This window comes from Natator depressus, chromosome 9 (assembly GCF_965152275.1).
Source record: "Natator depressus isolate rNatDep1 chromosome 9, rNatDep2.hap1, whole genome shotgun sequence".
NCBI lineage: Eukaryota > Metazoa > Chordata > Testudines > Cheloniidae > Natator > Natator depressus.
Window position 1 is genome coordinate 47,641,652 of NC_134242.1, and position 26,188 is coordinate 47,667,839.

At 44.1% G+C, this 26,188-nt stretch overlaps 1 protein-coding gene across 6 annotated transcripts in view; it reads left to right on the plus strand.

Moving 5' to 3' along the window:
- Nucleotides 1-26,188, plus strand: part of STAG1 (STAG1 cohesin complex component) — a 363,241-nt gene that overhangs the window by 46,515 nt on the left and 290,538 nt on the right. For 4 of the 6 annotated variants that reach the window (XM_074964070.1, XM_074964075.1, XM_074964072.1 and 1 more), the window contains one exon: nt 19,194-19,334. In XM_074964070.1, the coding sequence (XP_074820171.1) occupies nt 19,306-19,334 (29 nt within the window). In that variant the 5' untranslated portion in view covers nt 19,194-19,305. Of the gene's footprint in view, nt 1-4,298; nt 4,318-7,317; nt 7,385-19,193; nt 19,335-26,188 lie in introns of those variants that run through there. The other 2 variants (XM_074964074.1, XM_074964076.1) reach the window with 2 other exon arrangements.

A 26,188-nucleotide genomic window follows, 5' to 3' on the forward strand; every position in this document is an offset into this window, starting at 1 on the left:
AAACCACTTAAAATCAGCTGACACAATAACACTGTTTCGAGTTAAAATGAGAAATTTTTTTTAAATTTAATTGAGTTATGGCACAAACTGGTAAGAAATGGAATTCCAGGAACTATAGTTAAATTTTATCTACTTTTACAAAAACTGCATAAACAAGCTATTTAATAATCTTCCCTTCTGATTTTTCCCTTTTAAACTGTGGCAGTTTAATTGAAAACTTCATTCCTTTTCAAAATAATTTTCAGAAGAAAATGTCAGTGTAATGGCTAACAAAGGTGATTTTCTAGAGGCATAGCAGATGTTACGTACTAGAATTATGGGATTTAAAAATAAACTGAGGGGCCATGCACTTTTCCCTGTTTCCGGGTATTGCTATTACATTGCAATAAGAAAAACAGTAGAAGCAATTTAGTAACTACGAGTAGCATTTTCAAAGGGGCTGAAGGGAGTGAAATGCGCAGTTCCCATTGATATTTGCTTCTTTCGGCCTTTTTGAAAATTTCAATCTATATTGTGTAGCTGATTTTTCCCGTATTCTTTGTATGTAAATACAGACATTTCATAAAGTACAGTAGAACCTCAGTTACAAACACCTTGGGAATGGAGGTTGTTCTTAACTCTGAAATGTTGATAACTGAACAATACACTGGGCAGCACAGCATGGGGAGGAGGTGACCAGCCCTCTGTGGAGAAAGAAGTGGTTCAGGACTATTTAGAAAAGCTGGACAAGCACAAGTCCATGGGGCCGGATGCGCCGCATCCGAGAGTGCTAAAGGAGTTGGCAGATGTGATTGCAGAGCCATTGGCCATTATCTTTTAAAACTCATGGCGATTGGAGGAGGTCCTCAAGGAATCAATTCTGAAGCACTTAGAGGAGAGGAAAGTGATCAGGAACAGTTAGCATGGATTCACCAAGGGCAAGTCATGCCTGACTAATCTAATTACCTTCTATGATGAGATAACTGGCTCTGTGGATGAGAACGTGATGAGGAGTGGACGTGTTGTTCCTTGACTTTAGCAAAGCTTTTGACACGGTCTCCCACAGTATTCTTGCCAGCAAGTTAAAGAAGTATGGGCTGGATGAATGGACTATAAGGTGGAGAGAAAGTTGGCTAGATTGTTGGGCTCAATGGGTAGTAATCAATGGCTCCATGTCTAGTTGGCAGCCGGTATCAAGTGGAGTGCCCCAAGGGTCGGTCCTGGGGCCGTTTTTGTTCAGTATCTTCATAGATGATCTGGAGGATGGGGTGGACTGCACCCTCAGCAAGTTTGCAGATGACACTAAATTGGGAGGAGAGGTAGATATGCTGGAGGGTAGGGATAGGATACAGAGGGCCCTAGACAAATTAGAGGATTGGGCCAAAAGAAATCTGATGAGGTTCAACAAGGACAAGTGCAGAGTCCTGCACTTAGGACGGAAGAATCCCATGCACCGCTACAGACTAGGGACCGAATGGCTAGGCAGCAGTTCTGCAGAAAAGGACCTAGGGGTTACAGTGGACGAGAAGCTGGATATGAGTCAACAGTGTGCCCTTGTTGCCAAGAAGGCCAATGGCATTTTGGGATGTATATGTACGGGCACTGCCAGCAGATCGAGGGACATGATCGTTCCCCTCTATTCGACATTGGTGAGGCCTCATCTGAAGTACTGTGTCCAGTTTTGGGCCCCACACTACAAGAAGGATGTGGAAAAATTGGAAAACGTCCAGCAGATGGCAACAAAAATGATTCGGGGGCTGGAACACATGACTTATGGGGAGAGGCTGAGGGAACTGGGATTGTTTAGTCTGCGGAAGAGAAGAATGAGGGGGGATTTGATAGTTGCTTTCAACTACCTGAAAGGGGGTTCCAAAGAGGATGGATTTAGACTGTTCTCAGTGGTAGCAGATGACAGAACAAGGCGTAATGGTCTCAAGTTGCAGTGGGGGAGGTTTAGGTTGGATATTAGGAAAAACTTTTTCACTAGGAGGGTGGTGGAATCTCCTTCCTTAAAAGTTTTTAAGGTCAGGCTTGACAAAGCTCTGTCTGGGATGATTTAGTTGGGGATTGGTCCTGCTTTGAGCAGGGGGTTGGACTAGATGATCTCCTGAGGTCGCTTCCAACCCTGATATTCTATCATTCTATAATTGATTTAATACAGCTTTGAAACTTTACTACACAGAAGGAAAACGCTGCTTTTAGCCATCTTAATTTAAATTAAACACAGAAACAGTTTCCTTATCTTGTCAAATCTTTTATTTAACTTCCCGGTATTTTTTTTAGTAGTTTACATTTAACACAGTACTGTATAGTACCTCCTTTTTTTTTCTTTTTGTTCTCTGCTGCTGTGCTGCCTGATTGTGTATTTTCTGTTCCGAATGAGATGTGTGATTGACTGGTTGGTTCGTAATTTTGGTGTTTGTAATCTGAAGTTCTACACTATATTGCAGAGGCGGGCAAACGTTTTGGCCTGAGGGCCACATCGGGTTTCTGAAATTGCATGGAGGGCTGGTTAGGGAAGGCTGTGCCTCCATGAACAGCCAGGCATGGCCCGGCCCCCGCCCCCTATCTGACCCCCCCCCTCTTCTCGCCCCATGACGGCCCCCCCGGGACTCCTGCCCCATCCAACCCCCCCTGTTCCCTGACGGCCTCCCGGCGACCCCTTCTCCATCCAACCACCCCTTCTCCCTGACCGGCCCCGGACCCCGCGCCCCTAACTGCCCCCCACTGCCCCATCCAACCCCCCCCACTTCCTGAATGCCCCCCCGATCCCTTTCCCATCCACCCCCCCCCCCCCCCGCTCCCTGTCCCCTGACCACCCCCAGAACCCACGCCTCTGACTGCCCCCCGCCCCATCCAACCTCTCCTCTCATTCCTGACTGTCCTCCTGGGACCCCTGCCCCATTCAACCCCCCTGTTTCCCGTCCTCTGACCGCCTCAATCCCTATCCACACCACTAGCCTCTGACCACCCCCCGAATTCCCCTGCCCTCTATCCAACCCCCCCCCCCCCGCTGCCTGCCCCCTTACCGCGCTGTCTGGAGTACCGATGGCTGGCAGCGCGGTTGCACCAGGACAGGCAGCCACGCAGCACAGAGCACCGGGTCAGGCCAGGCTCTGCAGCCACACTGCCCAGAGCATTGTGCTGGTGGCGCAGCAAGGTAAGGCTGCTGGGGAGGGGGAACAGTAGGGGAGGGGCCTCCCATGCCCAGAGGTCGGGGGCCAGGCAGGGCAGTCCCGTGGGCTGGATGTGGCCCGCGGGCCTTAGTTTGCCCACTTCTGCTGTATCGCTGTGTAGTTTTATGCAAGTTAGTAGATATCAAGCCATTTGGATTGTTAAACGGAAAATTCAAAATAGATATAATAGTTTCAGACTTGAACGCAATAAATGCAAAATCTTAGATTTCAATAGCATAAATTCTCTCACTGAACACATATACAGTGTTTTAACTGACTGGTTACTGTTAATTGTAAGCTTCTAATATGATACATTGTGTGGCAGAGTTATCACAAAACTTAATGTTTACGTTTCCTGACTTGTGTTCACTTTTTCCTCTTTCATTGCATGTAGCCCTTCTTCAGCGACTTTTTTTTTTCAAATTTTTAGACTAGTACATTCTTGTGTCAGACAGTTGAATATGGGACTTGAAAGGAATTTTTTAAAATTAAAAACTTAATACTTACTCTTTTTCTGGAGGCAGCCATATTACTGTTAAAAAACTGACTTGGGATGGAATGACTTTGTCCCACTGATTTCAACAAGAAAAATCAACTCTGAGCTCTGTGTGGTGTTGTCTCTGTATTTCTGGGGCCAGATTTTTGAAAGTGCTCAGTATTAGCAGCTTCTGAAAATCTGTTCACTTCCTTTAGGTGTCTAAACAAGAGCTGATTGCTTTTTAAACGCCAGCCCCGTTGTGGGTGCTGAGCACACTTGAAAAGCACTAATTCTGCTTCAGTGGCAGGGATAGTAAATAAAGTTTAGAGTTTAAATTAATTTGTTAATTTTATAGGGAGATGGAATTTAGGCCATGTGCAAGAAAATATGTAAACTGTACACTTCCACATACTGAGAGTGGTCTCTGAAGGAGCCTTTCCCCTAACTTATGGTTTCCCACTATGTGGAAGGATGGGAGATTTCTCTGGCACTTCTAATTGAAAGCTATATAATAATGGCTTAAAGAAAGTCAGTTTGCATTTAACAGGGAAGTACTTCAAGAATACTCTTACTGTAGCTACCTGGCAAGATCAAGTACAAACGACTGACAATTTGTGCTGTTTTTTATTATTCAGTTTCATAAAGTGAAAACACTGTCAAGACATCTTCATCCCTGCTCAGAAGGTAAAGAAAAAGAAGAGACGGGCACAATCTCCCTTGTGGTTAAAGCATCACTTTCTCATCCCTTTCCTGCTTTCAAAACCATTAGTTTCTCCAACAGCTGCTAGCGAAGTAGCTATTGTCAATATAAAAAAATCTGTGGCACACAGAAAATAAAATTTATCCTTGTGGGCACCTGGTGCTCCATGATCCATTACAACTGGTTGTTCCTCCACATATTCCAAACACAGAGGCTGTTCTTTGAACATTTCTATCTAGTTGCACAATGTACCTCTAGCAGGTGAGCAGTTTGGAAAACTGACAGCTTTTCTAGCTCCCAGTGTCTTGCCTCTGGTTAAAGAAGCAGGAGGTTCTCTTGGCCTCTTCCCTTTTAATCTCCAGGTAAAGAAGCTTTTTCCATTGGATTTTTTTTATTTTTGTCTTTTTTTCCTTACTAGGACAGTAGCTCAATCCTCAAGGATTGAACTCACAACCCTGGGTTTAGTAGGCCAATGCTCAAACTACTGAGCTACTGTGTAATGAGACTTGAACAAACCTTGAAAGATCTTGTTCATTGGATGTTCAGCAAATGTTACTAGCTTAAGTGGTCGAGATTTATGACATGGATGGACAGCAAACCAGCGCAATCAAAACTGGCTTCTACTCAATATATTCTAGAATATTTACTGCATATGAAGACTGAGGATCTGTGAGATTATTTGCCGAAGGTTCATTTAATGGGTATATCTGCATACCACAAGTTGATGATAAATTGGTATTCATGGGTCAGTTAAAAGGCTCCTGAAGGGACTTGGAAATCTTTATCCACTAGTGAAAGACCCTGTACCTGTTGGGGACCTCAGTTTAATGTTAGCACAGCTGATAAAATGCCATTTAAATCTTTGGTGGAGTGTACATTATTTCATTTATCTTTTAAGGTTGCCTGTATTATTATGATAACTGCAACGAGGCAGTTCAATGAAGTAAATGCCCTTCTGACATATCCTCCTTTCTCTCTGCTTTACAGAGACCTGACTCAAGATTTCTAACCCATATTGTGTCAGATTTCAGTGGCAATCAAACTACAGCTGCCATTCCCCCCCACCCCCCAAATCACACAGTAACGGGGAATCCACGATTTATAATTTTGATGCTAAAAGAGCCCTTGCTTATTATCTTAATAGAACTCAAGAGTTTTACAAATCTAATAAATGGTTTTTCATATCTAGACACTCATAAAGGTCAGCCAATAACCTTTTTAACCATTTCTAGATGGATCAAATGGTGTGTCAGGAAAGTTTATAAAATAGCAGCGCTCTCTTCCCACATGGGTATTAGCTTGCGTTCTACGAGACCAGTGACCACCCCCATAGCTTGATTTAGATGTGCGTGTGTTGAAGGAATATGTAAGGCTGCCACTTGAGATGAGACTCTGTACCATGCGTTCATGAAACATTACATTTTAGATCTGGCTGCTAGAGCTGATGCAGTTTGGTAGAACTAGAGCTGTACTTCAGTCTTCGTTTTATTAGAACACTGAATCCCTTCTCCTGGTTGGGGTAGTGCTTGCCAAATTTATCCCATGAGTGGGAATATGCAGTGGACACTCAAAGAGGAAATGGAGGTTACTTGTAACCCTGAGTTCATCCAGATGGACTTTGGATATTCATATTCCCCTCTTCTTGACATTGTAATAAACAATTTCTCTGAGGCAGAGTTGGAAAGAACTGAAGTGGTGGAGGTCACCAATGCCCCCTTTTGTAGCTGCCGACCCACATATACACAGCTATAGTTCTCTCCCCTCCCCACAAAGAACAGTTTTCTTTCAAAGCTTTCAGGCTTTCCAAATCAAATTTTAAAAAAATCCACATCCTGTTGGCCATTCTTCCTTTGGATCAGTAAAGGGGCAATGAAGGACAGTGTTGCAGACTTCATTTTGCTGGAAACTATTATTCCTTTTCCCGAGGATATTTTTGAGGTGTTCATTCAAGATTATTCCTAATAGGAAGGAGAGTGGAGGGGTTTTCTGATAGAGATTGTACCTCAGGATTTTTCACTGTCTTACAGGAAGCTGTCAGTTTCTCTGCCACCATTGCTACTAGCACTTTGCAACATTGCAGACTCATATCCAATTCCATGCAAAGCTCCTTGATTTCTCTCATGTTCCATGGTGTATCTGATGACCATTATGTGACAGGAAATTCATGGATGACCTGTTGATAACCCACCCATATGAAATTAACCAAATCTTTCAACTACTCAAGTCGCTTGGCTTCATCTATCTTCAGAGGAGCTGCTTAGTGCCCCCTCATGGTCTGGCCCGTCACTCTCAGACTTTTCTTGTTCTAGTCCAGTTGCCCAAGGAAAGATTTCACAAGTTGTATTTTTTGCTAGGAGCTTCTCATGTATTTGCCCTCCAAGTAGTCTGTCTAATTTGTTTCAGAGTGGTAGCTTTGTTAGTCTGTATCAGCAAAAAGAATGAGGAGTACTTGTGGCACCATAGAGACTAACAAATTTATTTGAGCATAAGCTTTCGTGAGCTAAAGCCCACTTCATCAGATGCATCCAGTAGAAAATACAGTAGGAAGATATATATATACACAGAGAACATGAAAAAATGGGAGTTGCCATACCAACTCTAACGAGACTAATCGATTAAGGTGGGCTATTATCAGCAGGAGAAAAAAAGCGTTTGTAATGATCAGGATGGCCCATTTCAAACAGTTGACAAGAAGGTGTGAGTAACAGTAGGGGGAAAATTAGCATGGGGAAATAGCTTTTAGTTTGTGTAATGACTCATCCACTCCCAGTCTTTATTCAAGCCTGATTTAATGGTGTCCAGTTTGCAAATTAATTCCAGTTCTGCAGTTTCTCATTGGAGTCTGTTTTTGAAGTTTTTTTGTTGAAGAATTGCGACTTTTAGGTTTGTAACTGGTGTCCAGGGAGGTTGAAGAGTTCTCCAACTGGTTTTTGAATGTTATAATTCTTGAGGTCTGATTTGTGTCCATTTATTCTTTTGTGTAGAGACTGTCCGGTTTGGCCAATGTACGTGGCAGAGGGGCATTGCTGGCGCATGATGGCATATATGCAGGTGAGCAAGCCTCTGATAGTGTGGCTGATGTGATTAGGTCCTATGATGGTGTCCCTTGAATAGATATGTGGACAGAGTTGGCAATGGGCTTTGTTGCAAGGATAGGTTCCTGGGTTAGTGTTTTTGTTGTGTGGTGTGTGGTTGCTGGTATTTGCTTCAGGTTGGGGGGCTGTCTGTAAGCGAGGACTGGCCTGTCTCCCAAGATCTGTCAGAGTGAGGGATGGTCCTTCAGGATAGGTTGTAGATCCTTGATGATGCGCTGGAGAGGTTTTAGTTTGGGGCTGAAGGTGACAGCTAGTGGCGTTCTGTTACTTTCTTTGTTGGGCCTGTCCTGTAGTAGGTGACTTCTGGGTACTCTTCTGGCTCTGTCATTCTGTTTCTTCACTTCAGCAGGTGGGTATTGTAGTTGTAAGAACACTCGATAGAGCTCTTGTAGGTGTTTGTCTCTGTCTGAGGGGTTGGAGCAAATGCGGTTGTATCGTAGAGCTTGGCTGTAGACAATGGATCGTGTGGTGTGGTCTGGATGAAAGCTGGAGGCATGTAGGTAGGAATAGCGGTCAGTAGGTTTCCGGTATAGGGTGGTGTTTATGTGACCATCGCTTATTAGCACCGTAGTGTCCAGGAAGTGGATTTCTTGTGTGGACTGGTCCAGGCTGAGGATGATGGTGGGATGGAAATTGTTGAAATCATGGTGGAATTCCTCAAGGACTTCTTTTCCATGCGTCCAGATGATGAAGATGTCATCAGTGTAGTGCAAGTAGAGTAGAGGCGTTAGGGGACGAGAGCTGAGGAAGCCTTGTTCTAAGTCAGCCATAAAAATGTTTTTCAGTCTCCCAGACCTATGTTACCGGAGGCTCTTGCTTTGAAACCTAAGAATTTTTACCTTCTGGAGCATAAGTATTCAGGAGAGTTAACTAACTTCCTGCTGACATCTAGAAACAAATCTATCTTTTCAAGAGATTCAGAGAACTTGATCTTCATGATGCTTTAGAAAGGACAAGAATCTTATTTTGTCTCCTGGCTTGGACCCAGTCAAGAGCCCTAGCCTTCTGTTAGGAGCTTGGTAGCACATCCTTTCCACTTCTAGGCCTTTTTTGCAGTACTCTCACACTTTCTAATGTTTTATTCATCTGGAATTCTTATTTGCATTGTTTTCCCAGATGAGGTGATTCTCATGTATGTACAAGAATTTTCTTTCCTCCAAAATTGTTTTTCATTTCAACCAATCTACATATTTTCCTTCCTTGTGTTTCAGTCCCATTCACAACTAGGAGAATCAGTTGCATACTTGGGATGTGGTCAGGTCATTCAAATTCTGTTTATGCAAAATTAATAATTTGAGGAAAATCAGATGCAACCTCAGGATTAGTTGTGTGATCTAGGAGAGGGTGCAAGGCATCCATATTCACTATTTTCAGATGGACAAATTCAATAGTTTGTCAGGCCTATGAACTTCTGCATTAAAGATCCACCCTCTTTCTGAGAGGGCTCCCTCAATCAGGTACGTGGTCATTTCCTGAGTAGAACAGCTTAGTAGTGCTTTTGGGTAATTTTGCCATATATCTGCCTTGTCTTCAGTGAATTCTCTTATTTATCACTTTTAAAATAGATTGTCTGATATGACTTTTGAACATGGGGTTCTGGTGTGTATCTTCATTTTTATTTATTAAAACCCTTCATATGGTAGGGAAAGGAAGAAGAAAGACCAAAACAACCCAAAACCCACCAAACACCCTCAAATAAGAGGTGTTTATTATCTTGATTCATTTTTAAGTTACATTCCTGTTTGTGGAGATTGGTTTTACAGCTAGCCGCTTCCTTGTTGTCATGGATCATGGAGCACCAGGTATCCGTGAAGGAGAATGGTAAAACTTACTTACCTATCTGTAATTCTTCCTTCTCTGAGGCCATGCCTACACTACAAAACTAAGTTTATTTTATGTAAGTCTACATCGAGCCTCCGATTTAAGGAAGTCGATCTTGTGTGTCCCCCCTCTATTCTCATTGTGTCGGTGGAGTGCATCCTCTCTAGCAGGGTTTGCGTTGACACACGGAGCACTGCACTGTGGGTAGCTATCCCACAGTGCATGTAGCCGAGTGGATTTTTGGGTTGGGCTTGCAATGCCTTATGGGACCAAAACATTTGTGTGGGTGGTTATGGAAACATGGCGTTAGCCTCCCATTATGCACTTACCTCCTTTCCTCCCTCCCTGAAATCAATGGCAAACAAACCAAGCCTTTTTCTAAAGCCTGGGTTACCTGCGCAGAAGCCATAGCACAATAAGCATGGACCCTGCTCAGCTGTACACTGTTGTTGTGAGCATTACAAACACCTCGTGCAGTATTTACACAGCCAATACAGGAGCTGCCGTGCAGAACAATGTGATGCCACGCAAGCGGCCCTGCTGGAAGACAGAGCGGAGCAATTTACAGTTGCTGGCGACAGTCACGCATCACCTTGACGACACAGTTGAGTGCCGCTTCTGGGCTCAGGGAACAAGCACTGAGCCACAGTAATGTGATGCTTATCTGTGTTGTTCCTTACCAAACTGTCCCCTTCATTGCATTTTCTCCCCTGTAACCTCCACCCCCACTAACTGCCGTGTGTTGAATGAATAAAGAGTCTTTTCTCCTCAATATGTTAAGTTTTATTATGCACACAAACACACAGAGACAGCAAAGAAAAGTAAGATAACCTGAGGCAAAAGGGCTGATAACGCGGGGGGGGGGAGGAGAAGGACAGCTTGCTTACAGATGCACTGCAATAACGATCAAAGGTGTGGGAATGGGTGCCTTCTGGTTCTTGTACCCTCCTCTGGTGGTGGTTGGGGGATGAGTATGTGGAACTGGGCAATGATGGCAGTAGGTTCAGTATAGGCTGCAGAGCTACTCTAGCATCCAGCTGCCATTCTTGAACCTCAACCAGATGCCTCAATGTGTCTGATTGCTCCTTCATAATCTGCAGCATCTCTTCCTGTGTGGCATACTCTTTGTTCCCTGCACGCTCTCCTGTCCTCCCTGTCCATGTCCAGGTTCTCGGACAGTGTAATCCTCTATGCTTTGAGCTCTGTCTTGTCACTCTCAGAGGCGCGCATTAACTCATTGAACATGTCCTCCCAAATCGTCTTTTTCCACCTTCTAATCTGTGAAAGTCTCTGTCCCGGTGTGGAGGATGCACCGACTGATAAGGTTTCAGATGCAATACAAAGCACAAGGGTAGCATTGATAGTGCATACATTGCTTCTGGTGCAAGGTTAATCCTTTTTATGAAAAAACATACTCCTCAATGCACTTCGTTGCAAGCTGTAGTGTAATCACAACTGCTGGCTACTGCAAGAGTCGGATTGCTGCTCCAGCCATGTGAGTAAGACCACGAGGCATGGGTGAGAGGTCTTGTGCTACAGCTTTTGTGAAGGCATCCTTGGGATCACTGGTTGGAACTTCCGAAAAGCACCCTTTCCCCTAGCAACCTGTATGGTGCTTGAGGACAGGCACTAGTGTAAAGCCCCCCTAATAGTTCGTTTTTTACAAAAGCGACACGGGTTTGGGGAGGGAAGGGAGACAAACAGGAAGCCACCCCTCTTTTTTTAAAAAGCTGGTTGCAATGCTCAGTGATCCTTTCCAACCACAACCATGGCACGTTTGGGAAAGCGTGGTTGTGAGACTCAGATTTCACAAAACGGGGCAGATTACTTGTTGAATTGTTTGTGGTTTAAGGGTTAGCATTGAAAACTTCCCCCGTTTCCCCTAGGTGACCATATGCGATATCACTCTCCTCGGGGTAACAGAGGTGGCAAATGTTCGGGTACAGACCTGGTCCTTATGCTGCAATGCTGTGTGCTGCAATGATGCCAGCAGAGTTAATACTGGAGTGGCGCGGGAAAGTGTCCTACCGTGGTGGATGAAATAAGGCAGCCCTTCCCAAAAACCTTCTGCGAAGGATTGCAGAGTACCTCCATGAAAGCTTCCTAGAGATCTCCATGGAGAATTTCAGGGTCACTCACATGCACATAAACAGTCTTTTTCAGAGAGCACCCTCTGCAGAGCTGGAGTGGCCACCGATACCCACTGCACCTACTTTTTTGTTCAGAATAAACATTAAAAATAATAGCATGTAACCCCTACGGTTTGATTGGAAGTGTAAACTCACCAGAGCTGCCTTTCCTGGCATCACGCTCTGCCGCCAGCTGGTCCTGTGAAGGCGTGGGCTCCAGGGTTAAAAACAGTTTGGCTGTTGGGTAGAATGGATCATCTGATTACTTGCCACACATTCTGCTCCTCCTCTTCCTCATCAACAATGTGATCCTCATTGCTCGCGGTCGTCTGGTGCTCCTGGGGTATCCACGGAGCACTTTGGGGTAGTGGTGGGGTCGCTGCCGAGAATTTAATGCAGCTCGCCATAAAAGTGCTATGTCTGTGGGGAAGAATGATTGTTCGCCTCCCTTGTCTTCTAATACACTTGCTGAAGCTCCTTTATTTTCATGTGACACTGCAGTTATCCCTGGTGTAGCCCTTCTCCTTCATGCCCTGCATGATTTTGGCATAGATGTCAGTGTTTCTTCTGCTGAATCGGAGCTCTGCCTGTACAGACTGTTCTCCCCACACAGCAATAAGATCCACCACCTGCTGTGTATTCCATGCTGGAGTGCGTTTGTGGCCTTATGTCTCCATGATCATGTGTTGGTGAGCTCTCCACGCTGAGCAAACAGGAAATGAAAATTCAAAAGTACCCGGGGCTTTCACAAGGGAGTGGCTGTTTCCTGTGTACCTGGCTGACGTGCAGTGGAATTGAAAGCATTCTCCAGAGCGGTCACAGCAGAGTGCTGTGGGACACCTCCTGGAGGCCAATTCATTCGAATTACACAATGCAGTGTCTACACTAGCCCCATGTTGACCTGTGGATGTCAAATCAAATGCTACGCCTCTCGCGGAGGTGGAGTACAGAAGTCGACTTTACAGGCCGCTTAAGTCGGTGGAAAGGACTCAGTAGTGTAGACTCATACGTTATTCAGTCGAACTAACACAGCTTATGTCGACCTAACTTTCTAGTGTAGACCAAGCCTAAGACACTACCCAGGACATTGCCAATTTTTGCATTAAGTGCCAGTTGGAGGGGAAATATCTCATTTTGTTTTTCCTTATGGAGCATTTTTACAGAGAGGGAAAAACCTTAGAATTCTTTCCTATTGGGATCTAACTTTACTGTATGAGAAATGAATAAGTAGATAGCTAATCTTTTAATGTTTGTTAATCAAAATTGATAATTCCCCTTCTCAGCTTGGACTGGTGACTGGGGCTTCATTTCTCTGAACAGCTCCCCTTGCTGGGAGCACATTATGAAACTTGAAAGGAATGTTTAAAATAAAAAAAGGGGGCTGGAGTCTCTGGCTTGGAAGCTGAGGAGGAATAAATGAGTTCTAATGGATCACAGAGCATCAGATACCCACTTCAGAGAAGAAAAAATTATGGTTAGATAAATCATTTTTTTTACTGCTTTGGAGCAGCATTAAAAATGTATTGTTAGTAGTACTGTTTCAGTAGTGCCTCATGACCAACTGAGATCAGGGCCCATTGTGCTAGGTGTGATACAAACTCAAAATCTAAAAGTTTTCTGCTGCCAGCTGAATATCTGGCTGGCTCCTCCCAGGAGTTTTTCATTTCCAAACCCATGTGGCTGAAAGGGGAGGGGTGGGAATGCATGGGCCCTGGTGACCCTGGTTGGGGAGGGCTCACTCCTGCATGGTTCTGAGTCCCAGAGTGGAGGGAAAAGGTATATCAAAATAACAAAATGCATGCTGTGTCAGATGTATTGTTCATTTTCATACTTAATCCCGTAAAACTGTCCATTCTTTTTTGAGTGTCCTCGGCATATTCCCACTCATGGGATGCACCAGTTGGTTCAGGCTAGACAGTGGAAACATTCTAGTAGAAGTGCCTGTTAGATGCCCCTCCTAGCCCTTCTTTCTGTGTTTGTTAATCTGCTGAATGTAAGGCTGTAAATGGGGTGTGACTCTCCCACCTCAGTTCTTTTCAACTGCACCAGAAGACAGAGGTGAACCTCTCCAGGTCCTTTGGCTCCACATTTGTTTTCAAAGCAGGTTTAGAGATCTTAGTACTAGTTTTATTGCTAATCATAGTTAGGAGAGCTTAATAGTTATAACTTAATTCCTTGGTTATAATTAATAATAGTTAGCTCTTCTGTTCCATCTCCAGTTCCATGTTGGAGTTGAAGAATTTAAAAAAGTGTGTATCCTGTCAAGTGATCTTCCTGGTGTCTGGTGCTCAACCTAGTGTCTCGTGTGCCTGGATGAGGGCCATTCTCTATTAAGGCGTTCAGTTTGCTCAACATACCCTCCACAAACTCAGAAAGATCTACAGAACAGGCTGCAAGGCTTGCTACTTTAAGAACTGTTGGCTGTGTTGTGTTGGTTACAAATTTGAAAAAGTGCCCAATGCTAAGGACAAGAGTCCTGGCTTGGCTCCTGGCAAGTTCAGATTCAAGGAGAGAGAAGTTCTGTATAAGACATTGGTCTCTGTACCAGGCTCTGGATCCAAGGCAGTATCTGAATGGAAGGAAACCTTTCAAGCCATGAATGAAAGTAAAGCGTTCTTCAACTTTGTCATCTCTGTCAAATATCAAGTCACAAGTTTGACATGGGTTTGCAGCTCTTAATCCTCATCAATAGTGTATCCACTTCCCCGCCATTTGGAAGCCGGCTTTCTCAATTCCTCCAGACATGAACCTCAGTCACATTGGACAGTTGTGTTTTGGAAGTAATAGAGAAAGTCTCTGCCTTTGAATTAGAAAACCTTTATCAGTCCCCTTCCTCTCCGTTTTCAGGGATCTGTCCCACGAGAACACATTAAGAAATCCAGTCTCTGATTCTAATAGGATCAATAAAGGAGGTTCCAAGGGGGTCCAGAAAGGGGTGTAATGCACAAGATATTTCCTAATATTAAAGGAAGTTGGAGGTCTCCATCCGCTATTAGACATGAGAAAGCTTAACACACATAGCAGGAAGTTCTAGAGTCATGTGTTGCCTCTGGTGTCTATTAACCATTCCCTTTTGACTCTAAGTTGGTTTTCAACTTTTGAGGTAAAGGAGGATGCATATTTCCATATCTCTAAATCTCTACACACATCTACACTTCGCTATCTGCCAGGATAATTTTCAATACAAGGTTCTATCTTTTGGTCTTTTCTGCTGCACAACCATTTTAATGTTAGTTGTGTTAGCAGCTCGTCTGAGATGGTATTGTTATGGTATTTTCATCTATCTATATTTGGATGATTGGCTTCTCAAAGTTTCAACAAAAGAAGACCTTATGAAGAACATCTGCCTTACATGTACTCTCTTGTGGAAAATTTAGGACTTGATGAATATGAAAAAAATCTCCTCTTTCCTACACAAAGAATTGCATTCATAGGGGGCAGATCTTGACTTTCAAGAAGGCAAAGTCTTTCTTCCAATGGTGAGATTTCTAAAATTTCAGTCTATCATACAGATATTGATACAAAATCTCCTCTCAAAAGATAATTTTCTTTCAGGGGCTTTGGCAATTTATGTCATATTTTATGCCAGACTCAGAATGAGACCTTTTCGGCATTAGTGGCACAGAATTTCAACCCAAGCAAAAGGCTAGCCTGTTCAGAATTGTCTCTCGCAAAAGCAATTCTAGTGTCCTTGTCGTGGTGGAGACTCAACCAGAGAATGTTCTCAAAGGAGTATCTTTCAATCCTCTCACTCCTTTGTTGATGATCACTTTGGATACTTCCAAGAAAGGATGGAGAACGCATGGAGACTGTATATTGATTTGGAAATGTTGGCGCTGTGGAGAAAAGGCATTACATATAACTAAGGCCCTACCAAAATCATGGTCCATTTTGTTCAATTTCGTGGTCATAAGATTTAAAATTTTTAAAATTTAATGATTTCAGCTATTTAAATCTTAAATTTCACGGTATTGTGATTGTAGGGGTCCTGACCCAAAAAGGAGTTGGGGTGGGGGGTGTCGCAACATTATTGTGGGGGGAGGAGGGGTTGCAGTACTGCTATCCTTACTCCTGTGCTGCTGCTGGCAGCTGTGCTGCGTTTAGAGAAGGGCAGCTGGAGAGCGGCGGCTGCAGGCCGGGAGCCCAGCTCTAAAGGCAGAGCTGTCTCCAGTAGCAGCACAGAAGTAAGGATGGCATGGTATGGTATTTCCACCCTTACTTCTGCGCTGCTGTCTGCAGAGCTGGGCCCTCAGTCAGCAGCTGCCACTATCCGGCCACCCAGCTCTGAAGGCAGCAGCACAGAAGTAAGGATGGCATGGTATGGTATTGCTACCCTTACTTCTGTGCTGCTGCTGGCAGGGTGCTGCCTTCAGAGCTGGGCACCTGGCCAACAGCCGCCCAGCTCTGAAGTCAGCTCAGAAGTAAGAGCAATTGTGGCAATACTGTGACATCCCCGAAAATAATCTGGTGACCCCCCCCCGCCGCAACTCCCTTATGAGTCAAGACCCCCCATTTGAGAAACGCTGGTCTTTCCAGTGAAATCTGTGTAGTATAGGGTAAAAACATACAAAAGACCAGATTTCATGGGGGGGGGAACCAGATTTCATTGTCCGTGACACGTTATTCATGACTGTGTATTTGGTACGGCCCTACATATAAATATGCTAGAACTGAGGGCTATCAGTGTAGCTCTGAAATAATTTTCTACGCCATATCCACAACGAGGTAATACAAGTCGTCATGGAAAATACAGCAGCTGTGTCATTACCTGAACATGTAGGAAGGAGTTCACGCATCTCAACTATACAAGGAGGCAATCAAACAGTTGTGGGACTGGTGTATGTGCAACAATTGCTCTTAACTTAGCAGGCAAGGACAGTGACAAAGCAGACCAACTCAGCAGAGACCTTACACAGCTGCATGAAAGTTCTGTAAAGGATTCACTAATTCAAAACATATTCAGCTTTTGAAGGTTTCCAGAGAGAGTTCTCTTCACCGACATGCAGTGCCCTATTTCCAGACAGAAACATTCTATCCATTGTCCTCATGTTTCTTCTGAATTGGGGGAAGGGACTGTTGTTTGTATGCTTTGCACTGATACAAAAGGTACTGGGAGAGAGAAGACATGATAGGACCAAGGTAATCTTAGTAGCTCCTCCATGGTCAAGGCAACAGTGGTGGGTGTTTGCCTACTACTGAAATCTATGAAAGGCTCTATCTTTAAGGAATTTAGAGAATTTCAGGCCAGAAGGGATCGTTAGATCATCTCGTCGGATCTCCTACATATCACAGGCCATTAAAATTCACCCAGTTGCTCCTGTATTGAGCCCAGTAATTTGTGTTTGACTAAAGCGTAACTTGTGTTTTGACTAAAGCACATGATCCAGAAAGAGGTTATAGATCTTTTGATTTGAAGACACCAAAAGATGAAGAATCCACCACGTCCCTTGGCAGTTTGTTCCAATGGTTAATCACCTTTGCTGTGAAAAACCATGAATGTGTGCCAGTTCAGAGTTTCATAAGGATAAATGTTATATTTAATCCACACAAACTGCAGAGGCTGAAAGAAAATGTTGTAAGTATTTTGTTATTGGTTACCCATTTTGTTGGCTGGTGTTGCACATTTGTAGGTTTGAAGGTTGAGAGATGTGCTTCGCGCTGACAGGAATGGGGAAGCACACTAGGCAGAGCTGCTGCTGCGGCTGCTTCTGACTGTATCCATTTTCCAGAAGTGGGAAAGGTTATGGCATGTTGTCGTCGCTATTAAATATGATGTGTTGCTCCTGGTATATCTACTTTCAGTAACTTTTAAATGGTGAGAAAATGACACGGAGACAAAAACCTTCCTAATGCATGTTGCAGCTTCTCATGCTGTTGAAGAAGTTTGACACAAATCATAGAAGCAGCTTCATCAATGCAGTTTCTACCTTTGTTTCCCAGGCAGGTGCAGCTCCCCTTGTCATTTCTCTAATCTTGTGATTAAGTACACTTAAGTACATCAGCCAAGTATAAAAGTTAGGAAATTAATGCAAAAAATCCCTTTATTTTATTGACTCTTTAGGGCGCATCCTGATGGATCCTTATCAACCCAAAGCTTTAAAGGCATGGAATGAAGATATTTAAGGGAAAGTTCCTAGCATTCATTTCCCCTTCACAGTGACTGCTAGATTTTCTGTAACACACTGCAGCACTCCATAATTAAGGCTATGTTTTAGTCATGAGTAGTTTTAGTAAAAGTCATCGACAGGTCACGAGCAGTAAACAAAAAATCACGGCCCGTGACCTGTCCATGACTTAAACTATATCCCTGATAAAATCTTGAGAGGGCTGTGGTGCTTGTGGGGGCCCCACAAGTGCTCCGGGGATGGCAGCCCAGGGGGCTCCAGTGGTGCTCAGGTGGGAGCAGCCCAGTGGGTGCCGCAGGTGCTGGGCGGGGTTGGTGGGACTCGCAGGCTCCCTACCTGGCTTCTCTAGAAGCGGCAACATGTCCCTCCCTAAGCTCCTAGCTCCGCAGCTCCTATTGGCAGGGTACCGCGGCCAATGGGAGATGCGAGGGTGGTGCCAGGAGCTGAGGGAGGGACATGTTGCTGCTTCTGGGGAGACCCCCAAGGTAAGCACTGCCCAGAGTCCTCACCCCCTTCGGCGCCCCAGCCCTGAGCCCTGTCCCACACCCAAACTGTTGGTGGTTTGGGGGTGGCCCAAGACTGCCGCAGCAGCAGCCGGTGTGGCTGGCCCAGGGGCTGCAGCAGCTGCTACAGAAGTCGCGGAGGTCACAGAAAGTCACGAAATCCATGATCTCCGTGACAAACTTGCAGTCTTATCCATAATGCGTTCACTTTCATTTCTCACAGATACTGAAAAACAGCACACACGCTTTATTTATCAAACTCACATCTAATGCAACAACTTTACAGCAATCCCTCATATTCTGCTGTATCAACAGAAAAGCCCATCTGAGTTTCACACAGTCCATTAATTTGGAAAGTTGTTCTGTAGAAGTCGCCTTTGTGATGTGATTATCTCACTAGTCTCCAGACTAGAGGGTACCTCTTGTGAGAATGCATACTTGTCTCTTTTATTTCAAGTTCTGCCTTTCTGTGTAAGGTGGATGAATTTAGCCCTGTTTTTGGAATCTTCATGGTTAAAATCCTTTTCAGTACAGTTAGACATTCTTGTATCTGCTGTTTGGATTGCATAGAGGGAACAATCATCTAAAATGCTCTCATCCTGCATTTTATTAGCTAGTCTAATCAGGCAGCTGGAGTTCTAGGAAGGGAATGTTAACAAGAAGAGTTTTGTCTTAAGGCCTTCTTCAGCTCAGGATTAACTTTTGGTTGAAGTTAAACCCTATTGAATAGGTTCCATTTTTCCTGGGTTGAATAGAAAGTGCGTTCACTAGTCCCTCACACTCTATACTCTTATATTTACATTTATTTTGTATTGTTTGTGTCTTTAGTTTTTTGTTTTCTTCAAATATTATGTATACAAAACTATGTTAATGTGACTTCAGCATGAATATATATCTAGGAATACAAAATGCCATATATGTAAATTCTTAATGTCATATTGTCTAGTGTTCAGATGCATGTTGCTGGGCCCAGTTGTAATGATATAATGTAATATATGATGTAATGCAAGGATATTGCCAAGTTGCCATGGTGTATTCATTCTGAATTTTTGGAGTTTCATATGATTGAAATAGTAAACTTAATACAGAGCTAACAGATTTTAGTCTATAACAATGTTTCATTTAATATATTGAACGTCCGTTTTGCAATCATGACTTTAACAAGTTTTCATCTTTTTATTTTATAGGTTGGACTTTGAGATTAATGAAAATAGTTACCAGGAAGCTGTCTTGTAACGTCATCACTAGAAGAAATTCTATGTAGTTCTAATATTTCATAGAGGGTGCTGTGCTACAAAAATGATTACTTCAGATTTGCCGGTGTTACAGTGAGTAGTTTAAATGTATTTTTCTTTTTTATTTGAATTCTTCACATTACCAAAAATATGAAGAAGAATACTTCTTGGGGAGGAAGGGATGGCTTTGTGCTTAAGGTTGAGACTGAGATTAAGGTGCATATTTGTGTCTTTGGTACATACTTCCTGTGTGGACTGTAAGTCACCTGAAGTAGTAGTCTACTTTGAAAAGTGACTATGTAAAAGTGGCACCATCTCACTGAACAGATATGTTTCTTCCTTTTCTTCCTGCATCAATAATAAAAAATAATTTTTCACCATTTCTTATTTCTGATAGCACTGCAGAGCCAGCAGAGCTGTGGAAGTACGAGCTGGATTCTAGTCCTCACTCGTTTTCAACAAAATTGTTAATTATTCCAATTGTACATTCTCCTTTATAGCCAGGTCTACATATCTCACAAAAGATCTTCAGCGTCTGCTTTAGATAATAGGCTGGCTGTGTTTGCCTGTAAGCACCCCACAATGTTTGCTGGGGAATGTAAGTTGGTTGTGAAGATGAAATGAGTCAAATGGATCTCCACCTACATAAGGTACAGAGCAGTAGAGTGGATTGAATGGAGTGGCTGTCCAGAGTGTGAGCTGAGCAGATTGAAGGATGCAGTTCTAGGAGTATCCAAGTCTGGGTAAAAGTTGGGGCAGAACTTTGTTGCCTTGTTAATATCTTTAATAAAAATCAAACCCTACGGAGGGGTCAACTTAGATTTTATGTAGTGTGGACTGTGTGTGAGAGCAGGTTAGGAAAGGCACCTGCTTTCATGCTGCTTGGAAGCAGAAACTAAGCTCTTCAGTCATTTCCTGAGGTCTGGGCTCCAGCCTTGGATTGCCTACCAGTTCTCTCCTATCTTTAAATGGCAGGAGGACAACATATTTCCTTCTCCAAAGTAAGAGCAGTTTTTTAAAAGTATATTCTAGAATTTTAATTTTTTCTACTTCATTTGGGACATATTTGTGCTTGGCTGTCTAACTTTTCTAAGCAGGATTACTCTTCAAGATTTGCTGAAACCTTGAACCACCTTTCTCTCCCGCAACTCAGTGTGCAGACAGCACACTTGGGATAAAGAAGCCACGATCTTTCTCTTCCTAAAGTGACTAGACAGGAATTTTTGCCGCTGATGTTCCCAGGTGCCTTCTACCCAAGTAGAAGAGAGAAGTAACTGTTCAGGCTTCCTTGCCCTGCTGGCAAATTCCATTCCCCCAGCATTCAAGCAGACTGTCAAGAAGCAGTCAAAAAAGATCACTTCAGCCTACCAACCTGAACTGTGATCCTGGGGAAACTCAAACAAAGCTCAGCATAGCAGGAACAGACTGCTGCACCTCCTGAGAAGCAGATCCTTCATAACAGGACAGACATTGGCTCAGGAATGAAAGCCTCATTAATAAAGGGAGGTACTTTCAGCAGCTTATTAGGGATCAATGGCCACAATAATGTCCAAATGACTATTTCCTTCTTTGTGTCTCAAGAAATGAGCCATCCATTCTGTTGTGTAGGAACCTCATTTAGATTTTCTGCCCTGCAGCTTGAGAGTGGGAGAACCCAGATAGTTTTGCTGGCATTAAGACCCCATAGGCTCAATTTCGTCTAGTCCATCGTACCCAGCCATCTTACCCTGTGACCTTTCATCATGGGGTTAATACCTGTATTTTTGCTGGCACTCCCTGTTTCAGAAGGATTCCTTCCAAAGAGAAGTCTTTCTTCAGAATGCAAAACACCTGTGCCAGAGTACTCCAAGGCCAAAAGCAAGGTCTTCTGCAGGTGCTCTTGTGAATCCTACAGAGAAGATGCTACACAACAACCTGAATTCCTAGTCTGTTTCTGAGGTGCTGCAGAACAGCCCCAAAGAGAAGCAGAGTTCATTTCTCTTTCTTTGACCTGTCTGACCCTTCCAGAGATTCCAGGCAGTGTCTCAGGCATTCGAGGAAGGGCACACCCTCCTTTAGTGCTTTTCCAGGTGACTTGGTCTGATGGTAGCAAGTACCGCGTTTACCCCTGGCAAAACTTTAACAACCTCAGCAACATTAGCAAATGTCCATTATTGACGTAGATGCACAAGTTAAGGGTGTGGTGTGTGTTCACAGCAAAAATGTGAGGTTATCACTAAGGTTTGGCTTGCAGTGTAAAGTGTTGTGTAGTATGTTTTTTTTATCTGTTTGAGGCAGAAGGGAGTTTCTTGATGATTTGTGTAGTCTGTTGTTCTCAGTAGAAACCTGCTGTGTGAGGAGTCTGATACAGTTAAGAGCTGTCCAATAACCTGGCATTTCCTTATGACCATTAACTTGTCACCAAGGGTTTGCACTTACCCAGCCTTAACTGGCTTAAAATTAAGTTTCTGTTTATACTAATGTGGCATTTCTGATAGAGGAGGTGTAGGAGGCTATTGGGGGCACATGGAAAAGTGGAGAAGGGATGGCTCTCCTCACTTTTCCTTATGGTGTGAGGAAAATGACTGGAGCACAGATGTTTATGATAGTGGAGAAAGCAGAGAGTCAAGTGAGGAGGGTAGGAATGGGTTGAGGAGGGCAGGAATGGGTACAGAAATATCTCTGTGTATCAATTGTCACATCATTATTGCAGGGCTAATGAGGTAGGTAATGTTCACCTGAGAAAAGACTTTTCCCTGTGAATCTGCAGGACCTGTTCCGGGATGGAGGAGGTGAATGCCACCCAGTTCCCCTACTTATCCCATCCCAATTTTATGGAAAGATGTGGGTAAGGGTGAGGTTATAGAAGATTCCCCACTTCTTGTTTGACTTATGAGATGGCAGGTTAAGGCACTTTGTGCATTCTTCTCTCGTGGCCTAGATCTTACTCCAGCTCAACAATGCCTATACCATTATGGGAGAACCTGTCCTGTGTAGCATCTGCTCTGCCAAGCCATTCAAGGCTCTTCAGAGTAGAGGAGCCTCTCTTGAAGCCACAGAGCTTTGAAAGAAGCTAGGGAACCTCCAGCACTGGAGCTCATAGCTCCTGTACCCTGGGAATCCTGGCTGCTGCTTCCCATGAGTGGGTCTGGGTTCACAGCATACAGGAGCTAGGGACCTCAGTGCTGGGGGCTCTCCTGCTCTTGTGGAAGGTCTGTGGCTTTGACAGAGACTCCCAGGCTCTGAGGTGCTATGTATGTTACATATGACAGGCTGCCCTTGCCAAGGAGTGGAGGCTGTTCTTTGTCATGTCCCCACTACATCAGATGGAAGGGAGGCTGTGGGGAGCACATCTTCCCACCTGACCATGTGCACCATTGGAGTCCTCCTTGAGCCCTCACTGCTGCCCCCTTTGCAGGAGGACTCACCTGCCTCATTAGACTGACAGTGTCATGTGGTGAACTTCTTCTGATGAGGATCCCTGCAAACCAAAAGTATCTTGCTATCCAAGAAAGGTGATTGAGGAGTGGGTCTATCAGACAGATTAAGAGAGTGCTTTGCTTCCTATAAAGAGGGGGGAGGATTGTAAATTATTCAGTTGTTCCTTCTACACCCACCATACTAATGTGATGGTCTCTATCTTGTCTGACACATCAGGGATTGAACAGAGACTCTCCAGATCTTCAGCGAAGAGCCAAGCATTTGGTTTAGGGCTGTAGCAGACTTACACCTTCTGTTGATTTGGGGTAAAAAGGGGACATGTAACACTTATTGACTAGTGGAGTTACGCGTATGCTTTATATGTCAAAGAATGTGACCATGCACCCTAGAGCTAGGAGTGCTATAGGATTTGTTGAGGCTAGGGGAAATCTTCGGAGATTAGGAGATCTGGAGGCATGCTGTGGCAAAGGTAAGGGGAAACTACTGGGGACCTTCCTTCCTTCCTCCCACAGTCTCCTGGACCCCATCTCCTAATAGTTTTCTGTCCAGTTTTGTGAGCACCGGGCTGGTCATCTTCTCTGAGGCCATCCTGGCTTTAGTCCTATTGGAAACAATATTAGATGGTAGGCATCTTTACAAAGGGCAGTCTCATTTCCACATGCAAATGGTGGTTCCCTTAGGCGGTGTATGGCTTCAGTCACATTTGGTCACAGCAAATGGTGGCTGCTTTGAATAAGTCAGTTAGCTACATAATAACCATTGCCAGTATTATAGACATAAAGAAAAGGAGTACTAGTGGTACCTTAAAGACTAACCAATTTATTTGAGCATAAGCTTTTGTGAGCTACAGCTCACTTCAGCTTTTGCTCAAATAAATTGGTTAGTCTCTAAGGTGGCACTAGTACTTCTTTTCTTTTTGCGAATACAGATTAACACGGCTGCTACTCTGAAACCTGTTATTATAGACATAATCATCAATGCCACTTTTGCTGTACTGCTGCAAACTGGTTTGACACCACTCAATTAAGTAAAGTAGTTAATTGTTAATCATTTTTTCTTTGCATGGTTTTTCTTTTTCTGAGAATAAAGAATTCTTTCTGCATGTATTTTCACAACAACAAAAGTGTTCAAAAAAAAAAAAAAGTGACACCCTTTCAGAAAATCACTTTTTTCAGATTTTTAAATACTCTGATATTTGACAACTACAAAATCTTGGAACTCAAATACACTTTAGAAAATTCAGACATATTCAGATTTATAATATCCATTACTTTTCTCCAAAAATATTTAGGTGAGAACAGAATTACAAAAGTCTCAAGGGGAGATTCTGACACAACCGTAACTATGATGTTCATATAGTTAAATGTTTGTTCTATTTTATTAGTGATGTTCCCACCCAAATTTACGGAACATTTTTGATAAAATCACATTGGAGGATCTGTGGACCTGGCCCTGAAGGAGGATGGTGCCAGATCCACAGAACTGATCCACACTTGTTTGTGTTTAAGACTGTATAATCTTAGCTAAATTGGCCTGATTTTCCCTTCACACCTAATTTATACCAGTGTAACTCCCTTGACTTCAGAGGAGTTACCCATGATTTTCATTAATGTGCGATAAAAATGAGATCCTGGTAATTCTGAAAGGTGGATCTGGTGCTCTGCCACAAGTGGTCTTTGACCCATAGAGAGATTGTTGAATTAGTTTATTGGTAATACAAGTGAAAGTTAAAATAAATTAATTCATGTCATCTTGAGAAATAATCTCATTTATGAGATCTTCAGGGGCAGAACCCAGTCTCCAGAGGATGAGTGACTGGTCTGGTTCTTCAAGTAGCAATCCTCTGGTTGAAGAGCCATTGTAGGACCAGTGGACCTGACTTCCAGAAGAAAGGACATTTTTGGGTAACAATTTTACTATTTAAAGTGTGGTCCTGCTCTAAAAAGTGACACTGTGGGCTTCCACACTTAGGGCTGGTCTCCACTGAATAGCTAGGTTGACATAAGGCAGTTTGTCGACCTAATTATGTCAGTGTCTACACTACAGCCTTCTTCCAGCTGATGTACATTCCCTATGTGGCAGGACACCTCCTTCATCTCTCCGGACTTAGCACTTCCTCCTCTGGTGATGGTGGGCTTGGGGTAATCAGCCTCATTTAGGGCAGAGTTGGCCTTCCCTCTTCTGTGCTCCTTTGGTTGTATTTTCAGGGTCGCCTATGGGGTGATCCTCCACCAAACAAAAAGGAAACCGCCTCATAAACACAAAAACCCCAGGGGTATACCTTTCGCCTCCTCCTTGCTGGTGCAGGGTGTCGTCCTGTTGATTGCCCTGGGGTGTCAGTCTTTCCTCTAGCAGGCGCTCAGGTTTCTCTGTTTCCCCTATAGGAAGGAGCACAGCCTCTCACCGTGGCGTAGGTTATTTTCCTGCTGCCACTAGCCTGACAGGAGCTTGTCTCTCTCTCTTCCCCCTTTCTCTCACCAGAAGAGGGGTTTTAAAAGATCTCAGGCAGCCTTTAATTGGATTCAGGTGTCTCTAATTGACCTAAGGTAGCCCCTTCTCAGCTAGTAGGGAAGAGGGCCTTTAACATTCTAGGGCTAACATATCTGCCTTCCAGCACCCTCTTGCAGCCTGTCCGGCCTGACTTTGTCATACCTACTACATTGACATAATAACTCCACCTCCACAAGAGGTGTTAGGCTCATGTTGGTGTAGCTAGGGTGACCCAGGGTCTGTGTAGACACTGCGTCCCTTCCCTTGGCTGTTGGCTGTCTTGTCAATTTCATGGAAGGAGCCCAGCTGCTTCCTGGAGGCTGGGCAGCTGGACCCTGCTCCCAGCTGAGAGCGGAGGTGAGAAGGCCTGGTGGCTTCGGAGCTGCCGGGAGTCAGGGTGAGAAGCTTCAGACCCTGCTGGGAGCTGGGCAGTCTTGTTAATTTCATGGCTGGATGAGCTGTGAAATTGATAAGGCTGCCCAGCTCTTGGAGCGGGAGTGGAGCCAAGAAACAGAGGCAACTGAACCTCAGTCTATGGGGGTGAGAAAGCTCCGGGCGGCTTCTCCCATTCTTCCTGGGGATCGGTGTGTGTGTGTGGTGGTGGGGGGGAGCCCACTGAGAGCCTGTGGGGCAGCTGGACTCCCGGCAGGGAGTTGCCAGTGGAGTGGAGAGACTGGGCTCTCAGTGCCCCACGCTGCCCTTCTTAGGTCAGTGGAAGCACTCCTCAATGAGGATGCGCATCACAGACCTAAGGAGAGGGTAGTGTGGATATGCAGTAATTACTGTGGTTGCTCTATGTTGATCTACTGTAGGTTGACTTCTACTTCTAGTATAGGCATACCCTTAGTGTCTCAATGACTTACAGATCAGATTTGCTCATTGTACAAGTGAAATGGTTTTCCTAAGACCCAGAGTCACAAACTCAACCGGGGATGAGAAAATCAATCTGACTGTCTCTCTGATTTGTGCATCATCACCAGCAATAAAGATTCTTCAGGATAAATCCTGCCCTTATTTGCACTGTGCAATCCCATTGT